Consider the following 22,524-nt stretch of genomic DNA (forward strand, 5'->3'; position numbering starts at 1 on the left):
TCCCTTCCACAGTGAAAGACACAAACAATATTAATATTATATAATACCAATAGTGAAATAAAAGTTAATGAGTAAGATACATAGCATTAACATATCAGAGACTTTTCTTTTATAAACTAGCTTGAAAAGAGGAAGAAAAGAAGGAGAAAAGCTAGATTATATGAAGACAAGGCTGCTTAAGGAGGGACTATGGGAAAAGTTGAAAACGTTAGAAGGAGCTGAACAAACATTGTAGCAATCATTATGCAGGGGCAGAAAGAACTTATTCTGTTAAACAGGTGTCATGATATAAAAAGAAACATTTTGGCCCAGATTACTCTTGCAAGTCAATCTTTCAAATTCCAGGGGCCTTCAGTGTTTGTGTGCACGGGTAACAAAGATTCTCTTGTCTCAATGTACAGTGCCTGTTACAGTGTGCAGAATTTGAAACCCAGTGAGCAGGCAAAGGGTAGGAGCCAAAGAAAGTAGTGTTGGCTGTTCATTGAGTGTTCAGCCAACAAGCTTTATGCCTCCCTGTCCAAATGCCTGAGGTTATTTTTTCCAGATGGAGTCTATTTGTCTAACAGAAAGAAAATCTTCAACTTACACTTGCTAAATGTTGAATGAGTTCTGATATATTTGTTTAGGTGCCGTCAGAAGGCACAGTTAAACGGAGAGCTACTTGGAACAGCTGAAGCCTGAAGGTCGTCCTGAAGAAGAATGCGTAGGTATCATCTGAAGTCTATGAGGGAAAGACTGCATTCTCCTCACGGTTAATTTCTCTTAAATATACAACCTTTTGTTAAAAAAAGCCAACTGCTCTAAAAGCTTAGTTATCCTTTACCAAAATCTTTTATGAATAGTATAATTATTTTTGACAGAAAAACATGTTAGTGACCTGTGTCAAAAGTATATTTGATTACTCTGGGCATCCAGACCTCAGCTTGAAGTTCCTTGTAAGAGAATTCATTATGAGGCACAAAAGGCCCAATGAAGAAGTAGATAGGAGCGTACACTTAGCCACTCCTATCTCATATAGAGTAATGCGAAGGCCTGCTTACTATCTTGTCTTTATTCAAAAATTATCACTGCTTTGTGTGTGTGTGGCTGTTATTCCTCCTTTTGCTGATGAGAAAAAGTTACTTGGTGATCGCTATTCCATGTCTATGGAATGAACAGAAGATAGCAGAAGTCATTTCTATCTCTTTTCCGTTGTTGTGATCAAACCTAGCGCCTTGCAGATGAAAGACTGGAGTACTGGAGCCCCATGACTAATTGCTATCATTTTTACCAGGCTGAATGATACAAAATGTCTTCATTTCACAAAACTTCATAGTTTCAGAATCATGGCCACCAACGTCGGATGTCCCTTGTCCTAAATTCTGTCACAGTGCCTACCTACTGATTAAATATTTAATTCACATACGCACAAGAATTCACAGGCTGTCTTTCTGCCAACACAGCTGATTGTTATTTTATTTTATTGGCAAGCTATTGTTTTTATTTATTTATTTTTACCTCCTTTATATCCCGCTTACTGCCCTTCTCCAGGTCACCCTTGCTACAGTGCTTTTAAGGCATTAATCAGTGCCTGTTTGAGACTTTCCTAAATAATCCAAACTAATACAGTGGTAAAGGAGAAAGATGGTTTTAATTTCAGAAGTGCTATTAACCCTGCGAAAATACTAAGGGATATTTCACCCTGGTGGACCACGACTTTCCATCCTAGAGTTTCTTCAGCAGTTAAGTCTTATTTTGTGGTATTTTAAAGGAAGGTTTAATTGGTATCACTTTACATTGGGTGATAACAATTGTGCTGCAGTTTAGCTAAGCTACGTGGTTTATTTTCATGTAATTACACATTAAGGTTATTTAATCCATACAATTACATGCCCAAACCACAGACTCTGCAACGTAACTGGCAACGCATAGTTATGTGGGTCAAGAATTTTAACAACAGAAGGTTACTTAGCAGTTCCTGTTCCTTCCATTAGAAGTCACAATGTGGTTATTTGCCACGAGCCTCTTAGAGAGTAAGTAATGCCTGTAAAAGACCTACGGCTAATTGTTTGAATGTCAAAATGTCCAAGCCGTTTAAAAAGTTCAATCGCAGACTAATTCCTAGCTTTTTAAAAATATGCAAATAAATTATTATCCAATAGAGGCTTCTATATGACATGGCAGGTATAATCTGATTTTCAAGACTTTACTTGGTATGTATTTAATAAGTGAGGTTTATATTATATCCAGTTCCCAGTTTGGGGGGAGAATAGGGTGTGACTCTATACTTATTCTCATTCCACGAGAAAAGGCTTTTTAGAAATTTCCTTAAGTTGAATGATTAAAAGAGAGAATTGCCAAATTCATTTACCCTTCCATTCATTCATTCATTCATGAATGCTAAACTGGACCTTTAAAAGCATGAACTCTGAGGATATATCACAGTTATTTCACAGGCTTAAATCATTATATTCCCAAACTACCATGGCCAGTTCATAACACAGAAGGTAACAGTTATTACCTCACAGGGTGCCAAACAGCTAAAGTGTCCTGTAAGAAGAGTGATGGGTACGTCAGACCCAGGAGGCTGGACAAAGGAGTCTGAATTGTCCTGTGACTGCTGACCTGACCCTGACATAGTTTCCCAACTATCCCTTCATTACCCAAATGACTCATAATGCAGAGTTTAAGATCCTCTGGCGCTCAGAGCTGTGGGCAGCTAATTCTCCGTGTCTCATGAGGGCACCCAGAGCAACAATTTGGGATCCTGAGGTCAGCTCATGACAAGTCCCCAATGCCTCATCCTCAGTTGGGGTCTGGGGAAAGGAGTAAAGAGTCTGATCAAAGCAACAGAACACTCCAAAAGGATCAGCCTGAGAAGACTAAGGTAAAGCCCCAGTGTTGACACAGGACCAGATGTGGCACTTTCTCACTGATAGGCTCCTTTTGGTTCCCACTTATTTTCTCCAACCATTGTGACCTGTATTTTGAGCAATCCACCATTTTCAAACACTCCCAGAAACAAAGATGGCATATGTGATTCTTTTTAAAAGGTCTCCGTATTCCTATAAGACAAAAAGCACCACTTTTCAAGAATTGAAATAGAGGTTGCAAAAAAGTTTACCCTGTGTTCTAGGGGGCTCCCCTGGGCTGGGGCCTGCTACAGAATATGGTGTAGGATAGGCACAGAATTTCAAGGTGGTACTTGCTTCTTGATTTATCAGAGGCCAAAATCTAAGCCATTGGCCTCCCTTGTCCTCAGCAAATGTGGAAGTCACTGGTAACTATCTCTATGAATAGAAGAGAGTGCTTATGGACAGTGGGGCCAAATGCATTCCTGCACTTTTCTTTTAACTGGTAAGGATTACTTCACTAAAAGGTAAGCTGGAAACAGGCACACAAACTAATCAAGATCACAGCTAATCTACATATATACACAATGATCAGTGCCACAGAAGAATTCAAAACTCCCCTGAGTCGCAGGTTCGTCTTTGTATATAAACGTGAGGAACTCTCATGGTGATGTGGGTGCTGGGCTTCCCTGTGCCCTGTAGAAACCAAGCACCCTCAAGTTTGGGTGGGCAGGGTGTGCTGGCCTGCGGCTTGGTTAATTCTGGAAAACCGGTAAACAGGCTGCCGAGGGTTGTTTGAAGCTCTAAAATAGCAACTTAAAAGTATTACCTCCCTCAAGAGAGTAAGTTTATAGTTGTAAATAAGAGGCCATAACTATTACAACTCATTTTCTTAAAACGGGAAAAAGGTGGTATTTGCACAACTTCACCTATAAGGCGCCACATGGCTCTCTGGTGAGAAGTGGACTGGTTGCAAGCCTGCTAGTGATTACGTCGGTGACTCTTGAGAGCGTTCACAGCATTCTGAACAGACTGGCAGCTGCTCAGCCCAACAGACAAGTCTCATCTAGGGTCTTAAGAGAAGGTAACAGCTTGGTTTCTGACACAAGTTTTCTACTGCTCTTTAGCCTGTTTTAAAACTCAATTCATAGAGTTCTGAAGAGCATTTACAGCATACATTTAAATCCCAATAATATGTATTCTCCAGATAAAAATGTGCCTGATAAAGTGTTGTTAAATGGATTTATACTGTGTTAGATTAGACTGTGTCATGTCTAAGGATAAGCACTTTTAGACAATCCTCGAGGGACTGCATATTCAATAAAACGAGATTGTATAGGAATTTCCATTTATTTGCCATTGGTAAGACCTGATAGTGGAAAAAAAAGTATATTTATACACAATGTACTTAATTATTCCACAAACAGCCAAGATCAAGTTTCACACTTAGCTTATCTTCCTTTTCATTTCTGTGTGCTGGCATGTGTGCATGGATGCTTGTGTGCGTGCTCACTGGTGATGTATGTGTGTGTATGATATAGGCCAGAGGTGATGCATAGAGGGCGATGATCAATGTTGGGTGTTTCCCTCAATTCTTCTCTACCTTAAACACAGACATTTATTATTTTTAGTTTATGTGTATGGGTGTTTTGCCTGCAGGAATGTTTGTGTAACACGTGCCAGCATTGCCAGGGCAGGCTGGAAGATGGCGTCAGATGCCCTGGGACTGGAGTTACAGAAGATTGTTAGTTGTCACATGGGTGGTAGGAACTGATCCTGGATCCTCTGCTAGAGCTGCCAGTGCTCTTAACTGCTGAGCCATCTCTCTAGCCTCTCCACCTTATTTTTTGAAACAAGGTCTCTCATTAAACTTAGAGTTTACCTATTGAGTTGGCTGTTTAGCCAGTGAGTTCCGGTTTTTCTCTGGGCTCTGCCTTCCCAGCTCTAGGAATACAGGCACAGGTAACTGCATCCAGCCTCTGGGTGGGCTGGGGATTGGACGCAAGGCATCATGCTTGTGAGACGAGCACTCTGCTGACTGAACCTTCTACTCAGTCCCTAAACTGCATGCTTTAGATGGAAGAATAAAATAATAGGGAACAGAGTGTGCAAAGGAGACTGAATGCTGGGATTGACTCACTGGGTAAAGGCCAATGACTTGACTCCTTAAGGAGCTTGCAGCCATGCAGCCTGGTCCTGCAGAGTCCGCATCCAAGCCAAAAGATGAAGAAATTTGTGAGCCAAAATGACCATGTTAATTATATACAAACAATATATTACTAGTATTATGGTTAGCATGTCCTGGATGAGGGGCAAGTCAGGGGCCGGGGATTGGGGACCTTCCCAGGAAAAATTTTGGTACAGAGGCAAATTGCTAAGGAAAGGGTTCAATTCTACGAAGAGACTAGGGTTAGGAAAAATCCAGGGGATTGGTCTGCTTGAAGGTCTTTTCAGCCATTTCAGTAAAGCCAATCTCCACCCCACATGTGTAGCCTTCTCCAACTCTCATTTCAGTGAGACAGAGAAGAAAGTTCTCACCTAATTTCTGGAAGGTCTCATTCTCCTGACTGTTTGATTGCATAGATACTCAATTTCTGTTTAATTGCATAGGTACTCACTTCCTGTTTAATTGCATAGGTACTCATTTTCTGTTTAAGTGCATAGGTACCCACTTCCTGTTGAGTTGCATAGGTATTCATTTCCTGTTGAATTGCATAGGTATTCACTTCCTCTTTCCTCTTTAATTGTATAGGTACTCACTTCTTGAACACCTCTGCCTTACATATTCCATGTTCCCAGTATCCTGTTTACATTATTTTCTCCTTCTGCAGTCCCATTTCCTTTGCCATAGCTTGGTCTTTATTTTGTATTCCCAGTCCATATTATTGCATCTGCAAGTGGAATGTTAATTGCACTTACTTCCTTTTTTTTTTTTTGACTGCAGAGAATTCAGGTTTTCATATCATCCAACTAGAGAGTTAATTCATGCTGACCAGAAACAAATAATACAGAGTGTCTTCCAGCTTTTGTCTTTTCTCCTCTTTTCAAAATCTAATCCTCTACCAGTGGGGCACTATATTTTGTGGATCCCTACCACATATTGCAATCATTATGCACTGCATTCAATCTTTGGTGACAAGAAGTCCCATAACTCAGAGGATTCAAAAGATAGCATCTTGTACACATCTTTAAAATTATGTGATGGACTCATGCAGTCATGCAAACGCTAAAAATATGGCTGTAGTTATAGTGCTGTAAAATATGGTTCTCATATAAGTCTTTATTTGAAAGATAAATAAATACTACTGCCATCAAGCATATACAGAATGCCTTAATTTTTAATCTGTAATGTAGTTCCTGGAAGTCAAGGACAGAAATATGCCAATGTTTAAACATGTTTTATCTTCGATTACTGAGCATTGTTGAGGAAATAACTCAATGAAAATCAAAGTGAGCTGAGAAATTTACAGGAAAAAAGTAACCAACAAGAACAGCAACAATAAAACCTGTAAGTACTCTCCATATACTTTGTGAAGTTAAGACATTGCATTGCCGAGGTGATTTTCCCCGAAGGCTTTGAACAGCATCAATTCAATCTCTAATTTCTTTTGAGAAGACCTTCAGAGTCTGATCTTTTTCTGATTCTTTTGTCTCTGCATGAACAAGGGTTGATAGCTTGAGACTATAATGTATTACTGTGCAAAGCTTTGGTCTGTTCCATAAATCATCTTAACACTCAGCAAGAATTGTCCAACAGTGCCGTTGATGTGCTCAAGCCAATGATCCTGAAAACAATTTTTTTTTTGTCTTTCTTCACATGCTAGACAATAGCAATAAATCATCTTCATTTAAAAACACACAATGTACTAATTTTTCAACCAATAGTTATCAAAATAAAATTTGGGGTACAAAGCATAACATTTATATTATTTGTGCTCATTAATTTTTAGAACCTTGCTAAAAAACAGTTCATGCTCATTTAGTATAGAAATGTTGAATGCCTACTATGTTTAAGACATTCTGTAAACAGTCACTCGAGCTACAAAGTGTTAAAAAACAGTTTGTAGGAGAGAACGAACTGGAGATAGAAAAAGAAATCCAAGCCCCCTCCCTATAAAGACCACGTGCTTTAAATGTCAAACGAGGTGATCCAGGAAGGGAAAGTACACGGAGCTTGAAGTTTGAAGTGTTGCTATTAGCAGATTACACAGATTATACAGCCTGAAGATCAGACATTCTTGCTCAAATGCAACAAAGAAGGACTGTGGTGTGAACCCAGGCCTGAATACGCAGCAGAAACAAGGCTCAAAGCAAGGTCTTTATGGTCAAGGCCAGCCTCACTAATCAAAACAAATGGGGGTATGAGCTCAGATCTGGCTTCTACTAGAATATCTGTAGAAGATCAAAGCTCGGTTATAAGAAATCAGGTTGCATGAAACCAGAAAATGGGATCACTTCACACATACCCAGAGAATACAGGAGCTAGGACAAGAAGAGCTGGGGTCAGGTCTAATAAACTGAAGCTTCAAGCATCTGGGAGTGATGAGGCCAGTACTTACACCAGATGTGCATGGGGCATGGTTGCCTGTGTCTCATAGCTGTCACCAGCAGTAAAGGGCTTCTTTTGCCATTGTTCATTAATGATCTCGGAATGAGGAAGAGGATTGCTTCCCCCCAGTATGACTTAGAATTCTGTATGAGTGTCCATAGACATTTTAAATCCAAGCATGGAGCCTAGTCGTCATAAATAAGGGAAAACAAAATCAAGAACTAACTGGTTTCCAGACAACATTGTACTTCTTCTGCCACCTAGGTAGTAAGGAAGGCAGGCCAAAGCCTGTGAGATCTTGTTTTATAAAATGTCTTATTTCATAAATAACCCAAGTAAATGAAGTTTTGAAAAAGGAGAACAGTTCTGAAATGGTTTTTTTTCCTTTTCTAGAGCCTCTTTATTGAGTACTTGAAATTTCATGCTGACCCTTTGTTTTCATTTTTAATAAGAAATATCCTATCGCAGGTGTCTGATTTAGGAGACAGGAACATCAGACACCAAGATCAGATCACCTCTTAATGTCAACTAATACTTTGTTTTTTTGTTTCACATCTCAAAGCTATACAGAAGAAGTTATCATTGGTGTGAGAAGGAAAATGGAAGATTGTAAGGCTCTGGGTGATGTCCTGGTCCAGCATGGGTGATGCCCTGGTCCAGCATGGGTGATGTCCTGGTCCAGCATGGGTGATGCCCTTGGTCCAGCAGCAGCAGGTCAACACTTGAAAACTCTATTTATTAAACTCTCTGTAATTTAACCTTTTCATTTATAATGATCAATACTGATGAGTACTATCTAGACCATTGTTTAAATATATGTATATTATTTCATTGTCCTCTAATTTATTTTGAGTTTACATTTTGAATATTTAAACTGTTTCCAGTTTTCCTGCTATGAGTCACTGTGGTGAATCATATCCATTTATTTCCTTAGGAGAATATTCTAGAGTTCTATGTTTATCCTTAAATGGAATCACAGAATGCCAAGAAAATTTCATGTTTAAAATAGTGTGTTGAAACCTAATGTGTTTTGTCAACTTAATAAATTAAAAAAAAAAAACTTTGTACTTCTCCTGTTCCTAAGTATGTCTAAAACAATCAAATGCTTCAGTGTGTCTGTGCCTGCCTCGTCCACAGTGCACAGCTGTAATGGGGTAGACACTGTATGTCTAGTGAGGATGAAGAAGAACTCACCACCATTGATCAACCAATCCAGATGCTGCCTCATAGAAATATATGAAAAATACACAGCTTTGCTGACTTTGCAGCTAAAAAAAGTTCATCTATTTATGGCCTTATTTGGTTCAACCTACTCTCTCTCAAAGCATCCCTATGCATGTGACATTGTACAGCTCTTTTAATCCAGGGAAGGACTGAGGTCAGGATGCCAACATGCAACAAAGTTTTAAAATAAAATTAATAAAATTAAGCATCATCCAACAATGAGTTAGGATCACGTGGGCTTTAGATTTTCCCAAGCGCAAAGAGTTCCCTGTGAAATTGACTTTTCAGTGTTCCCCACATCACTCGATCCATCTGAGTCCTTGCGTGGTAGGAAGGACTGAAGGAGTTGCTGGTAAAGCTGTTGCTCAGTTCGCTGGGAGAGAGCCATAGCTGGCAGTCTCTTTCGTTCTTAAGACTCTAATTCATCCTTGACAGGATGAAAGGACATCCTGACTTCAAGGTCCAGCAAGCACGAATGTCCTAGTGAAGTTCAGGGCATAAGAAATAAGTGGCAGACGAATGAAGGAAGATAGCGACTGAATAAGATGGCGGACTTCTATGACTGGCTTCTCACAGAGAGGCCAATCGGAACAGCGACTTGCCCACCAAACTGCCTTCATAGGAGCAAGGAAGCTAGGAAGCTGCTGAGACCTGCTTTAGCAGTCTCCATTTTCAGTATGGATGAGTTCCTTTCAACTTCCTGAAAGGTGACTGCCGTGTGGAAGGGCCACCCCTCACTCTCATGGCCTCCAGAGGCTTTCTGCTTTATGATTTTCGGAAGTGAGAACTCACGGTAGGCGCAGCTCTTGAAGAGCTCTTTTCAGCTGTGTTCAGAAAGGCCTTCAGTGTTGGTCTTGACCTCTGACCCTCAGAGATCTGGAGAAGCCTCTGAGTCACAAGGCCAAGTCACTTGGTCACTTGTTTAGCTGTCCAGCTGACAGGATCAAACCCTAGAACTGATGGGAAGGAAGAGCAGCACGGAGGGCACACTCCAACTAATGCCACCAAATACATTTCCTATCTAGACTATTAAGTAACATAGGTCAGACGAAGCATAGAAAATACAGAAATAAATATAAATTAAAGTGAAACCTCTTTGAGTTTCTGGGAAGTCTAGCTGGTTCTGTTTCCAAACCCAAGGACTGAAACCTCTCAGGGAAACTTGACACTTCTGAAAGGTGTTTGAGGTGACAGATGAAGAGACACCAGAAAGTGTCAGAGCCTTGGGGTGAGTGGAAAAATGCCCTCGGGCCATGGCATTCTTCTTATATCAAAATTGAGCACAAACATTTCTGCTTGACATATTAAGATTTTAGTGACTGTTTAGAACAAACTTTGATTGCCTTGGTAACAGAGTTGGTACACATGTGCATCATGACTCAGCATAGTAGTGTTCTGAGACCGAAATGCCACTACGGTTTTAGGCATTTCCCTGGTGACAGGTTTATTATGAGTGCCCCAAAATATAGTGCATTATAAAGACACGTTTTAGCCAAAGGTCCTACTCCTCCATGTGTTAAAGGCAAAGAAATTCAAAATATAATCGTGAAAAAGAATCGGTTGGAAAATGTATGAAATGCTAGTTGTGCTGGCCCGCTGTGATCTACACACACCTCCCCTCGCTGCCCGAGTGGCTTGCAGTCTCTAGTGGTCTTCCCACTGAATAAAGCAAGCTCCAAAGGGAGCTTGGCATTTCCAGGATCTGCTTTTACCACAGATGCTGCTCCATTCACATGTTTTTATAATTTTTATTGCTGAGATGCATTTCCCTAATGCCTGAAAAAACACACTATTAGACCACTATAATGAAATGCTTGGGCATGCCCAGCAACCAACATTCATTTTCTGAGAGTAAAAAATGAGTCTTATGTTCACAAATCCCACCGCTTGGAAATGTATATGATACACAACATTTAACCTGTCAGCAGCCTCATTAGTGTCAATGAGTAGAAACTGGCAATCAGGAATGGTGAGATTCACATGTGTTTATGTTTTAAAATGTTCCTGAAATAGCTCTGCTGGCAGGGATGAAACACGAATGGATTTCAGTCTCCATTTTATGGTCTATCTACATTTTTAAAGAAATTTGTATTTCACACGTAGATAGTCATTTGTAATTAACAGAGTTAACGGCCTATGGAATAATAATAAGATATAATAATAACAATTAATAATAACAATAAATTTAAGTTTAACCACACTGGTACCTAAATGATGCAGAAAATATGCAGGAAGACTGATGTGGGCTTAATGAACATGTGCTCAAAAATATCTATTTGGATGGTGCCTGTATTCAGTCTCCATACAACCATTAAGACATTTTCATAAAGTGGAAGAAATATGTGAGCTATTTCAAGATATAATGCAGAAAAACAGACTTCCCTGTAAAAAGCCAATTTAGGAAGAAAACAACATAAACAATAGTAACTTGTGTGTTCAAGTGAAGCATCTTTTAAATTTTGAGTAATGAAGATGTCAAGCCAAATGCTAGAGTAGTTTAACTTAATTAGGTGGCCTATTTTTCCAGGCCTCCTTTCACTTCCCATTGAAAACTCAGCTTGTATGCGAGGCAACAGGAGCAATTTTGTCTGTAATGAATACCTCAGGGACCGCGCAGTAATCATTTGAATGTTATTCTGAAGACTGGTTTGAGTAACTAGTCTGTGCTTGTTAAGATTCCAGACTCTGTTGGGCTAACTAGATTACTTGATACATGTGGCTTCATCATTTTATTGGGCCAATGGTCAAAAAGTCAGCTTAACTTTACTCCTGAAAATTTTCCAAAAGGAACCAATCTAAAAGCAATCGGTCTAATCCATGGCTCAAATTTATGCCAAGATCATGGATATTTTATGGCCCATGATAAAGAGAATTTTTTTAAAAAATTTAAAAATACTCTTAAAAACACAACCCCTTCCAGGGCTGTTTTTTACCATACCCCTTTTACACTCTGATCAACAGCATGTTCTCATTAGGAAAACATATAATTACAAAATAGAGTCATCAGCATGCTTAGAAATTTTAGAATGTAATTCTTAGAATAGATTTGGGAAAACATTGGTGCAAAACTGAACTTGGAGAGCCAAGGGGTCCCACTGATGTTGGATTGCTTACCATAAACAGCAGCAAGTTGCTGTGATGATAATTCCAGTTATTATTTAGCTGATTACCATATTAACACTGCATGTCCTGTTCTTGAAATGACTCTCCCAGGAGTAGGGGGCACTGGCACCTCAGATTAAATGTGTCTTGGTTTATCACCCAGACAGTAATACTACAATAAACCAAGTAATACGAGGTATGCTGCATTTTAGTAAGGCAAAATTGAGAATCCATGGGAACGGAAGTATCAGAAAACCAAAGAGACAAAAACACACACAATATGTATGTGTTACTTATCATACAATAAATAGTGCTGTAGACCCTATGATTCAAACAGCCCTAGGTACATGAAGCCTAGAGAGAAAGAAGAGCAAAAAGTTCCCACCATTTAGGACTCAACAGCCACATAGGGAAGACTCTGAGAGTACGTGTGCCATAGAGTAGCAAGCCTGCCTCTCCACATGAAAGACATGATGCCCTGCAAGACCTTGAAGTCCACCTCTCAGTTACAGTGAGGAGAAGTAGACAGGTGAGCAAAATGAGCAGGTAGGATGAACTCTTGAGGGATGGTGACAAGAAGAAGAATGGTTTGGTTGAAAGAAGAAATATCAAATGTGGAGTCAAGACTACCTGGGATCAAGTACAGCTTGAGCAATGAAGATATCCCCACAGGACTGTGCTCACTGATCAGGTGATGTGTTAGAAAGTTTGGTGTGTAAGAAAGTCAGAGGGCAAGCATCACCAAATGATGAACTGGTAAGGTGAAGTCTACTGCTACCAGGGACAAGTTCCCAGATGAATCAGAAAGCAATGATGAAACTCATAGGAGAGTGTTCCCACATGTATTCATGCTCCTGGATTTTTATTTGTAGTTTAAATAAAGTGTAAGAAGTTTGAGCCAGTACTTCTTAGGGCTGGAGGAGGACAGAACCATTTTACTTTATTGTTATTGATTAGCTTCCTGAATGAAGAAGTATCTGAGGCAATTATCTTACAAAGGGAAGGTCTGTTTTGCTTCAGACTTTTACAAGTTTCAAACAGGTTTCAGTCAAGTTTCAGCCCCTTTGCTTTAGGCTGGTGGTGGGCCTCCTAGATGGGAAGTGGAATCAAGAGAGAGAAGGGGTCACGGTCTCACAATCCACAGTAAGACTGTGTCCCCTATGGACTAAGGATTTCACAATTTGCCCTATTTCCTAAAGGTGGTCCCTTCAAGATAGGACCACTGTGCAGAAGAAAATGAGGGTGACATTGGGACCTCTGGAGACGGCCATGTAAAGCACAGAATTTACCATTTGCTTGAGACTGTGAACCTTTAGTAGAAGATATGAAACAGAATCCAGATGCACATTAGAGGTTGGAAGGAGGCAGAGAGAAAATGGAGCACACACTGAGAAGAATATACAGTATGATCTTAAGTATGGATTCTAACTTTTAGGGTGTGCTGTGATGCTCTAAGTTAATACAAACAACACATTTAAACTGAGGATAACCATCCCCAGAGAGGAGGACAACAGACGGAAAGGAAGAAGAAAGGTACAAGAAGAGGTACTGGAAATTGGACATAGTACTGCCTGAGGACCCAGCTATACCACTCCTGGGCATATACCCAAAATATCCTCCAACATATAACAAGGACACATGCTCCACTATGTTCATAGCAGTCTTATAATATCCACAATATCCAGAAGCTGGGAAGAACCCAGATTTCCCTCAACAGAGGAATGGATACAGAAAATGTGGTACATTTACACAATGGAGTACTACTCAGCTATTAAAAACAATGACTTTATGAAATTCTTAGGCAAATGGATGGAACTAGAAGATATCATCCTGAGTGAGGTAACTCAATCACCAAAAAAACACACATGGTATGCACTCTCTGATAAGTGGATAAGAGTTCCAAGCCTTGGATTACCCAAGATACAATCCACAGTCCACATGAAGCTCAAGAAGAAGGACGACCAAAGTGCAGATGCTTCAGTCCTTCTTAGAAGCAGCAACAAAGACAAAGTCTTGTGCAGAGACTGAAGGAAAGGCCATCCAGAGACTGCCCTGCCTGGGGATCCAGCCCATGTACAGCCACCAAACCCAGACAATATTGCTGATGCCAAGAAGTACATGCACACAGGAGCCTGATATAACTGTCCCCTGAGAGGCTCTGCCAGAGCATGACAAATACAGATGCTCATAGCCAACCATTGAACTAAGAATGGGTCCCCAATGGAGGAGTTAGAGAAAGGATTGAAGGAGCTGAAGGGGTTTGCAACCCCATAAGAACAACAATATCAACCAACCAGAACCCCCGGGACTAAATCACCATCTAAAGAGTACACATGGCCAGACCCATGGCTTCAGCTGCATATGTAGCAGAGGATGGCCTTGTTGGTCACCAAAGGGAGGAGAAGCCCTTGGTCCTGCCAAGGCTTGATGCCCCAGTGTAAGGGAATGTCAGGGCGGGGAGGCCGGAAGTGGTGGATAGGTGGGGGAACACCCTCATAGAAGCAGAGGGAGGAGGGATAGAATAGAGTGTTTATGGATGGGAAACTAGAAAAGGGAATAACATTTGAAATGTAACTAAAAAATATCCAATAAAAAAGGAGGGGTGCTGGAAGCAGAATGGGGAGATGGGAATGGGACAATCAAATAGAAAAAAATTAGTATAGTCAAGGCAAAGGTCATGGAAAATGTAATTTCTCAAAGTTTTTTTCAACCACAAAATATAAAATTTTCCATTAATGAATATCAGAAATACCTCCAGCAATGGACTATTCCCTGCATAAATAATGACCCATTCTTCCCTACCTTTTCACACAGACCTATTCCTGAAGGAACAGATCTCCTACGTCTATGAACCAGGAGCAAGACAAGGACTAGGACTGGACAGCAGGGAGCAGAGGCAGATGGAGAGGCAATGTGAAAAGGAATGTGCCAGAAATGTCCACGGAAGAAGAAGGAATGGGAAGCAAGAGTGTGTATCCAAGGATAGACTATCTCAGGGCCCACAGAAGTCATGCATGGAGAAAACCAAACGACACCTGTCCCTGTGATGCACTTAGTACAAGAGGGTCACAACCATCTTAATATAGGACACATCTAAGGAACTGTGGTGAGGTACTGCAGTGCTGCTGGGAGCCAGAGAGAAGAGCTTACCATGACGAACGGTAAGGAGGGCTCCACTGACGGTGGATCTGATAAAACCAAGGAAGGTCTGGGGGTTACCAGCTCAGGCAGGGAGCCCTGTTTCCTACCACCTTGCCATGCATTCTGCCATAGCAGTCTAAATAATTTTTAGTTAAATTTTGTTGTATCTAGTCAAAATACCCAGTGCAAGTGGAGTATATAGACATAATAAAATGGTTAGTACAGTGAAGCAGGCAAACATGGCTGTCATCACAGAGGAGCCCTTGTCTTGGTGTGTGGCTTGAACGTCATCTACTGCTTTGGGAGGAATCTCAAATATGTTAACAACAGTCTTCATGTTGCATGGTAGGTCCGCAGACTTATTCTTTCAACATATCTGTCCCTTTGTTTCTTAGTCTAACTCTGTTCTCACTCAAACATAGCAAGAAGGCTGTGGACCTCTGTCCCCTTCTCATCTGACTCTCTTTTAGTCTCTTCACAGCTTCTCTCAAACTGGACAAGCCAGATCTCCACAACATGGTCCCTTCAGACAGGGCTTGGACACACACACACACAAAGAAATATTGCATTGCATGGAGTAAGATGATTATATTCAGGGTTAAAACAAGTGAGAGAGTGAGTGTTTAAATCCAAGTCCTGAGTGCCCAGAACAGTTACAGCTGTTAGAGTAGAAAATAGTCAGTTTTCCAAGCATGGTGCCAGGGCGCAGTGGCAATGTTATGGGCTTTTATTACATACTTGTCAGTCTTATTATGGGTGGTGTTTTCAATTTAAAATCTGCCTATCAATTACCAAGCCATATGCAGAAACATTTAAGGGTCTGTATACACTAGCTTAAGAGGTAGAGAATGCTCTCAGTAGATAGGGCAAAGAGCCCTTGGAGACTGTCTAAAAGAATATCATTAATTTTTACAGTGTACTTTCGTTTCTGGAGCAGCTCCAGCCTAGGCTTTCTATAAAAATCATCTCAAGTTCAGGATTATGCTACTCGCTTGCAGAAGCATCGCGGCAACAGCACTGTTCCATATGCTGCTACTTAGCAACGTGGTCTGTAAGTCCCACAGCAGGCACGGAGTTGAGAACTAAACAGGAATTACAATGTTGACGGATGCCATGAAGCAACTTGTCCTGGACCCACTAAGCTATGCAGCTGTTTGATGTTAGGAAACAGAACAAAACTCCTTTCTTCCCTACGTATGGCAGAGATCGTATTTATGATCGCCTAAAGGATACGTTGATTAAAATCGCCAAAAAGAACACTAGGCAATGAATTCTTGAGCACCGTGTATCGCAGGAAACAGAAAGAATGTTCAGTGTAAAATTTAGCAGGGGCCATTTGACTTGGGTAATTTGTGAAGTTTATTTGCCTCCAGGGTAGGTATTCTCTTACTTAGTCTAATTTTTAAGACAACTCATTCTAAAATCATTTGAACACATTATTTTAAGATAAACCTAAAATAAAATTAAAAGGTACCTTGCTCCTGGCCCACAAAGCTGCCATATCTTTAGAAAGCACAAAATTATTTAGGTCTCTTTTCTTCCTTCATCATAAACAGTCATTCTATTGGAAACATTCTTAGGAACTCCTAGCAGAAATATTAAGAAGAACAATGTGGCTTGTTTGATTTTAGTAGGGTATTAATATTCCACACTGTAGTCGAATTTAGAAATCTAAGGAGCTGAATCGCTTAGATGCATAGATTCTGAAGTTGCCATTCTTTATCCAAAACTCTTTAAAACAGACATAATGATTCTCTGTGAGTGAGCAGCTGCTTCATAACTGTAATCATTTATTGAGTTTGTGTTTCTACTGTTTCAAACAAATTCAATTAGCCCTCACACTTCAAAACCCTAAAGGCCCGAAAGAGACGGTACCGGGTGGCTTTAATCTAATAGTAATACTAAACTTGTCAGTACAGTTTTGGGATTGATGGTTAGAAGCAAATTAATAGTAACATTTTTCATTTTTTAATCAAACAGTCCTATTCAGAACTACCTATGGGTCCTGGAGGGTGCTCAGCAGAATGAATTTAGTAAAGGAAAAATTCTACATGCAAAGAAAGCTTCCCTTTCAGACTGGTTCCTACACAGATCTTCTCAACGCAAATGGAAGAAGGCAGACTCCCGGCCTTTGAACTTCATGGTAACCTTTATGCTTGAATGATACAGTGGAGTGTCCAGGCACCAAGGCAGTGGTCGCAATGCCTTCTAAATGGATGCTGAGTCCATGGAGATGTGTGCCTGCCTGTTTTTAGTTAAGCTGGAGATATTTGCTCATAGAGAGACCTCCTATTATATGCACTAGATTGAGTTTTCTGTCAACCACTGTGAAAGAAAATGTTTTCCTATGTAGCCCCTTTGCACCCCTTTCCTCTCAGTGACCAGACCAACTTGGGCTGATAAATAGGCACTGAAAACTACTACCTGGGAGTTTATGCTTTCAGTGGCTGGTATGTGAAATTCCAGGCAAATGTCATTTTTACTATTGAGGAAAAAAAATAGGTTCATGTCCACAAATTGCTCCCGTGAACTCTCCCTCCTCTCATCTATTCGCTTATTTATTTTTGCTTATAGTGTTCTGATATTCTATGTTATCCCGGCACCCTGGGGCAGTTATAATTTTGCTTTAACTGCCCTCTCTGGATTAGGGGGCCAGGTTTTAAGTATCTAAAAATAAATAGGCAAGCATTTACTTTTATAAATGTAACCGTTTACATTCTCGGTCTCCTTTTTGCTGTCAGTTCTCATGATGAAATACCTTGTCAGCCCTTCCCAGGAAATGGACACAAAGGTGCCCTTGAAAGGTTTCAGTCATGCTTATGCTCTGGGGTCTAAAAGCTGCTCTCTCCCCTGTTACCAGAAAGTCCCCAAAGCAGCCATCTAGGAGCCACCAGCCACAGTGCCTCGGTGATGAACACAGCAATTGGAAATCGCTCCAAACGGCTGATAATTGAAGCTATTGGTGGCGTGTGTAGCTTTCCATGATAAACTCCTCCGCAGTCAGAAACACAAATAACTTGCACCTGTAAAGACTTTATTTCCTAAAGGTAACACAACTGTTTAGGAAAGCTCACGCTGGCAAAGCAGCTGTTTGCCATTCTGGAGGGGAAGCAAGGTAGCATCCTTCAACAAATGCCAAGGCTGGTATTTTATCAGCTCCATCTCATTAGCTGGAAACAAGGCTTAAATGCTTTGTTTATAAATTATGATTATTCCTGATTGCGGCAGTTACTGATAGTGCTCCTCATTTGCAATGCAACTCTTTGAATTTGTTTAATTACAATTTGAAACAAGGCAGAGAAGATTAATTAACCCACCTGGCTGACTGGCACATAGTCCTGGCTCGGCTCTGTCATGCTCATATACATGTTCTCACCGTCAAACTGCAAATGAAATAATAGTAAACATTGAGCCATCTTGACTGCGTGTATGTTTTTCTTTCTTTCTTAAAAAAAAAAAAAGAAACAAAAAACAAACCCTCACCATCAACCTGGGAAACAGTAGCCATAAAACAATACCAGGGCTGAGAATATGAAAAATCTGTTCTAGTAAGAGAGCCATATCTTTCCTTTGATGTTTCTGTTGTCATCGTTCCTGACCCCGCGTGTCAGTGATTTGGAGTAATTAGTGCTCTAGTAATTACAGCAAGCAAGCAAGAAATGAATGGTTTCCTTTCATCTGCAATCTGTTTTAAAACAAAATGGCTCATTTTGCACGCCATGTATACATACTGCAGTTGGGTTGTAATGAAGTATTAAATGAATGGCACGCTTTCTGAAAGGGAAAGAAAAAAAACCATAATGGAATATACGAGGAGGCGCAGCTCCGTGCATTCTGAGTTTAGCTCTCACAAAAGAAGAAGTGCAGAGCTTCATAATGGACTAAAGCTTGCTTCACTCTAATAGCCTCCTGATTAAAAACCATTTTAGATTGATAGTGATAGTCGAAGAAGCATGTGCCACCAGAGTCATGACTAAGAACGAGCTGTGAGAACACCAATAATAGCATACAGGTACCAGGATCCAATTTCTCTTCCTGAAGAAATTCAAATGCACAGAATGAATACAAACAGGCCAAGGCATACAGATCGACCCATAGATTTGCAAGTTGGGAACAGAGAGAAGGAGGCTATTCACAAGGCAGCCCCGTTGCAAAACTGCCAAACAAGCCAGAGCATTGACCACAGCAAAGCACACTTGGCAACGTTGGCTTTGAATCACTCCATTGAGACTTAATCCTCCTCCATCTTGAGTCACTTGGTAAATGGGAAATGAGGAAAACACTCCTCTTTAGTTTAAGGAAGAATTTTTCCCCCAAGTTAATCATTAAATGGACTGATAAAAACAGCTTCAAAACTAGGTCTGGATAGACTCTCTGTGGTAGGCTTTTCAGACATAGGAACTTGCAAATGTGTGAATCTACTTTTCAAAACAAAGCCACCTTTGATAGAAGTACAAATTTTTGGTGATACGGACATCTTTACATACCACCAAATGATACACAAACAGAAATCCGTGAGTTAGAGACACCCTCTTCCACCCCGTAAGGATTACTAGCTCTATAAGAAGGTTAAAGAAGGTCCACAGATATATCAGAGCCTCTACTCTAGTCGGCAATAGTGAATTGTGGTGGTAAGAGGCCCCTCCTAGCACTGAAGAACTCATCAGACCCACCTTAAATACTGAAAGGTTTTCTTCATGCACCGCCTTATAAAAGCCGTTCATGTCATGCCTACTACCTACCTAAGTGGTTACAAGATCTTTTATTGAATAACATGCTCGCACAATTCAGAGATTAGCACAAGGCTCCGGGACCTTGAGTCCTAGTGACTTACCCCAGGCCACAGCTCCACCAATCAAGTGTCCTTCCCCTAAACGCCAGTCACCCAACATGTCCAACAGCTCAAACCCAAACAAAGAACTTCATGGGGAATCTCCCGCACGGCCTGCCGTGGGGTACACTGGTTTGTTTGCAAATGTTTTTAATGTTGAGGTGCCAAAGAACCACTTAAAATATGGACACTTTTTTTTTAAACTAAAACTAGACGGAGCAGAAGTAGTGGAGTGAATCAGATGTTCTGTGGTCCATGCATATTCTAGAATGTGTTACTTTCTATATCATCTACTCAAACTCAGTTTTTAAATTTGGCATCAGTCTCAAGCCAGCTCAGGCTTTGAAGTTTTGGTTTTAGTCTATCCAAACTGTAGGCTAATTGAATATGTTCATGTTACCGTTCTGGATGAACACTTTCCCTCGAAATGTACCAAAGTTAAGTAATTTTGAGCCAAGGCTGAAATAGCATTTCAAAGTAAAACGTATGCAGTTACAGACATTGTAACTTTTTTAGTGTATTCCGTGTCCCCTCTACCTATACACATATATACTGATATGCATTAATTAATTTAATGTTTGAGTCTATCGACAGTTAGATGCCATTATTAATACTTGCGTAGTATAAACGAGCAAACGAAGAGACAGCAGTTTAACTAGAGGCTGAGTTATGCCCTTCTCCCAGGCATGTCTGGGAGTAAGTCCAGGCTGACTGGCACATGCGTTCACCAACAGGGCTGGACAACGTATCCTGAGTCATAACGATGAGTTATTACTAATTCTGGAACAGTGTTCATGCAGACTGGTGACAGTTCAGGTTAAGTGTCCCTAATTTGAAAGTTGGAAAGCCAAATTGCTTTAAAATTCAAGACATTTTAAGCACCACTATGTTGTCACAAATGCAGAACTCCACACATCTTTCTGCAGTCAAAATAATGCAGGCACACTAAAAATAGTATATGAAATTGCCTTCTGATTACAGATATATAAATGTGAGTGTCTTGCTTACATTTAGGACATCTCCCCCTCTCTCTCTTGCACACACACACACACACACACACACACACACACACACACACACACACACTCCAAAATCTTAAAAAATGTGAAATTCAGTACATAACATTTCAGGCAACCTGTTTACCGAAATTTAACCTGTATCTTTGATGATGGTGAGATACTGGTTCAGAATTTCCATCATGTTGAGGAGTGATGTTTTTCACACCACAACTGAGTCTTTAGTACTAAGTTTGTCAGAATGACACTGGATGCTCAAAAGACTGGGTAGGCTAGGGTGGCTCGTTTTATCAGTTAAACAAACTGGACCTTGGGGTACACAGATACCTTGCAAAATGTTTTCTGGGGCGTGTCCCTGAGACTACTTTTAGATAACACATTTGAATAGGTAAACTGAAAAAAAGCAGACCGTTCCCAATACACATGAGCCATATCCAACCAACTGAAGACCTGATTTCTCCCATCCAGTGAGAAAATGTCACCCCTATGTTTTTCTGCCTTCAGGGTTCACTGAAGCACTGACTTTTGTAAAGTCTCAAGCCTATCAGTAGCTTTCCCCAGGCTCTGGCTTTCTAATTGTATATTTAGAATTATTCAGTCTCTGTAACTCTATGTTAATGTTTTATAATTAATCTGTTCACCCAAACACACACACATGCACACACCCTCTACTATCTATCTATCTATCTGTCTGTCTGTCTGTCTGTCTGTCTGTCTGTCTGTCTATCCATCCATCTCTACTTATCTATCTCTCCTGTTGACTTTATTTTTCCAGAGAACAGTAACACAGGTAACATCTGTTCAGAACTCTTTAGAATCATATCTTTGGTAGGGACACTGGCAAACATCTATTGTCCTGGCACGAAGGAGATAGAAACATCAGGATCTTGAGTTTGAGGCCAGCCTTGGCTGTACAGAAATATCTTTTTTAAGAAAAAAGATAAGGAGAAGAGTGGTAGAAAAAGGAATGAAGTGTGTGTGCATTATTTCTGGAGGGCATAACACACAGAAACACTCGGTTCTTGTGTGCACTTGCTTTCTACAGAGTAGGGCCTAGTTTGCTGGGAGAGTTATTTTGCTGTTTTGCTAGAAGAGTCATTTTCCCACTATGCTACATTCTGTGCCTACCCACACCCTGCAAGTCACTTCCATAGTTCCAATGTGCCTTCCTTCCCTTCTACACTTGGAAGTATTTCCTAGGGCTCACTGCTCCCATCAATCAGTAAAGGTCAGTCGTGCCCAGCCTGTGGGCTCCCCTGGGTAGGTCTGGGTTTCTGGACAGATATTGTGCTGAGGAATGGACTACACTCAAGAGTGGGTGACCTGAATACACCATGGTATTTCTTTGGGCCCCATAAGGTTGAATCAGCTTTAGATTATTTAAACGGTTTACTATCTAATTAACAAATCATCCTTGTTTCATTAAACAAATTATTTTCCTAGATAAACTGAGAATGGTCTTAGAAGAGAAAGAAGATTCAATTTCCAGAGAAGGTTTTGACGAATTTTTGCTTTGTCATTGGATGACATCTAGGACATTGGACGTTACACAAACACATTACCATTGAGCTCCATCCCTAGTCCTCACCACTGCCTTCAGGGTGATTTATTCAAAGTTTGCAGTAGATTAAATTCGGATGAGGTATGGGGGAGATAATTCAGTCAGTTGAGTGTTTGCATGCAAGCGTAAAACCCATTCAGTCTGGAATGCTCACAATTTTTAGCCTAACTGGTAAATACCAACTCTTAGTGGGAGACTAGGTCCAAGCAGTAAAGAGGATGGCATCTGACGGACACATGAAGTTGACTCTGGCCTCTAAGACACATACA

At 40.5% G+C, this 22,524-nt stretch overlaps 1 protein-coding gene across 1 annotated transcript in view; it reads right to left on the bottom strand.

Annotated features, from left to right (window-relative positions):
- The window catches only part of Tox (thymocyte selection associated high mobility group box), a 151,086-nt gene extending 132,856 nt beyond the window's left edge, over positions 1-18,230 (bottom strand). Inside the window, exon 1 of the mRNA XM_032906160.1 lies at positions 18,165-18,230. Coding sequence (XP_032762051.1) covers positions 18,165-18,215 — 51 coding nt within the window. The 5' untranslated portion in view covers positions 18,216-18,230. The remainder of the gene's footprint in view (positions 1-18,164) is intronic.
- Positions 18,231-22,524: the final 4,294 nt, after the last annotated feature.

The sequence above is a fragment of the Rattus rattus genome, chromosome 1, assembly GCF_011064425.1.
Source record: "Rattus rattus isolate New Zealand chromosome 1, Rrattus_CSIRO_v1, whole genome shotgun sequence".
Lineage (NCBI taxonomy): Eukaryota > Metazoa > Chordata > Mammalia > Rodentia > Muridae > Rattus > Rattus rattus.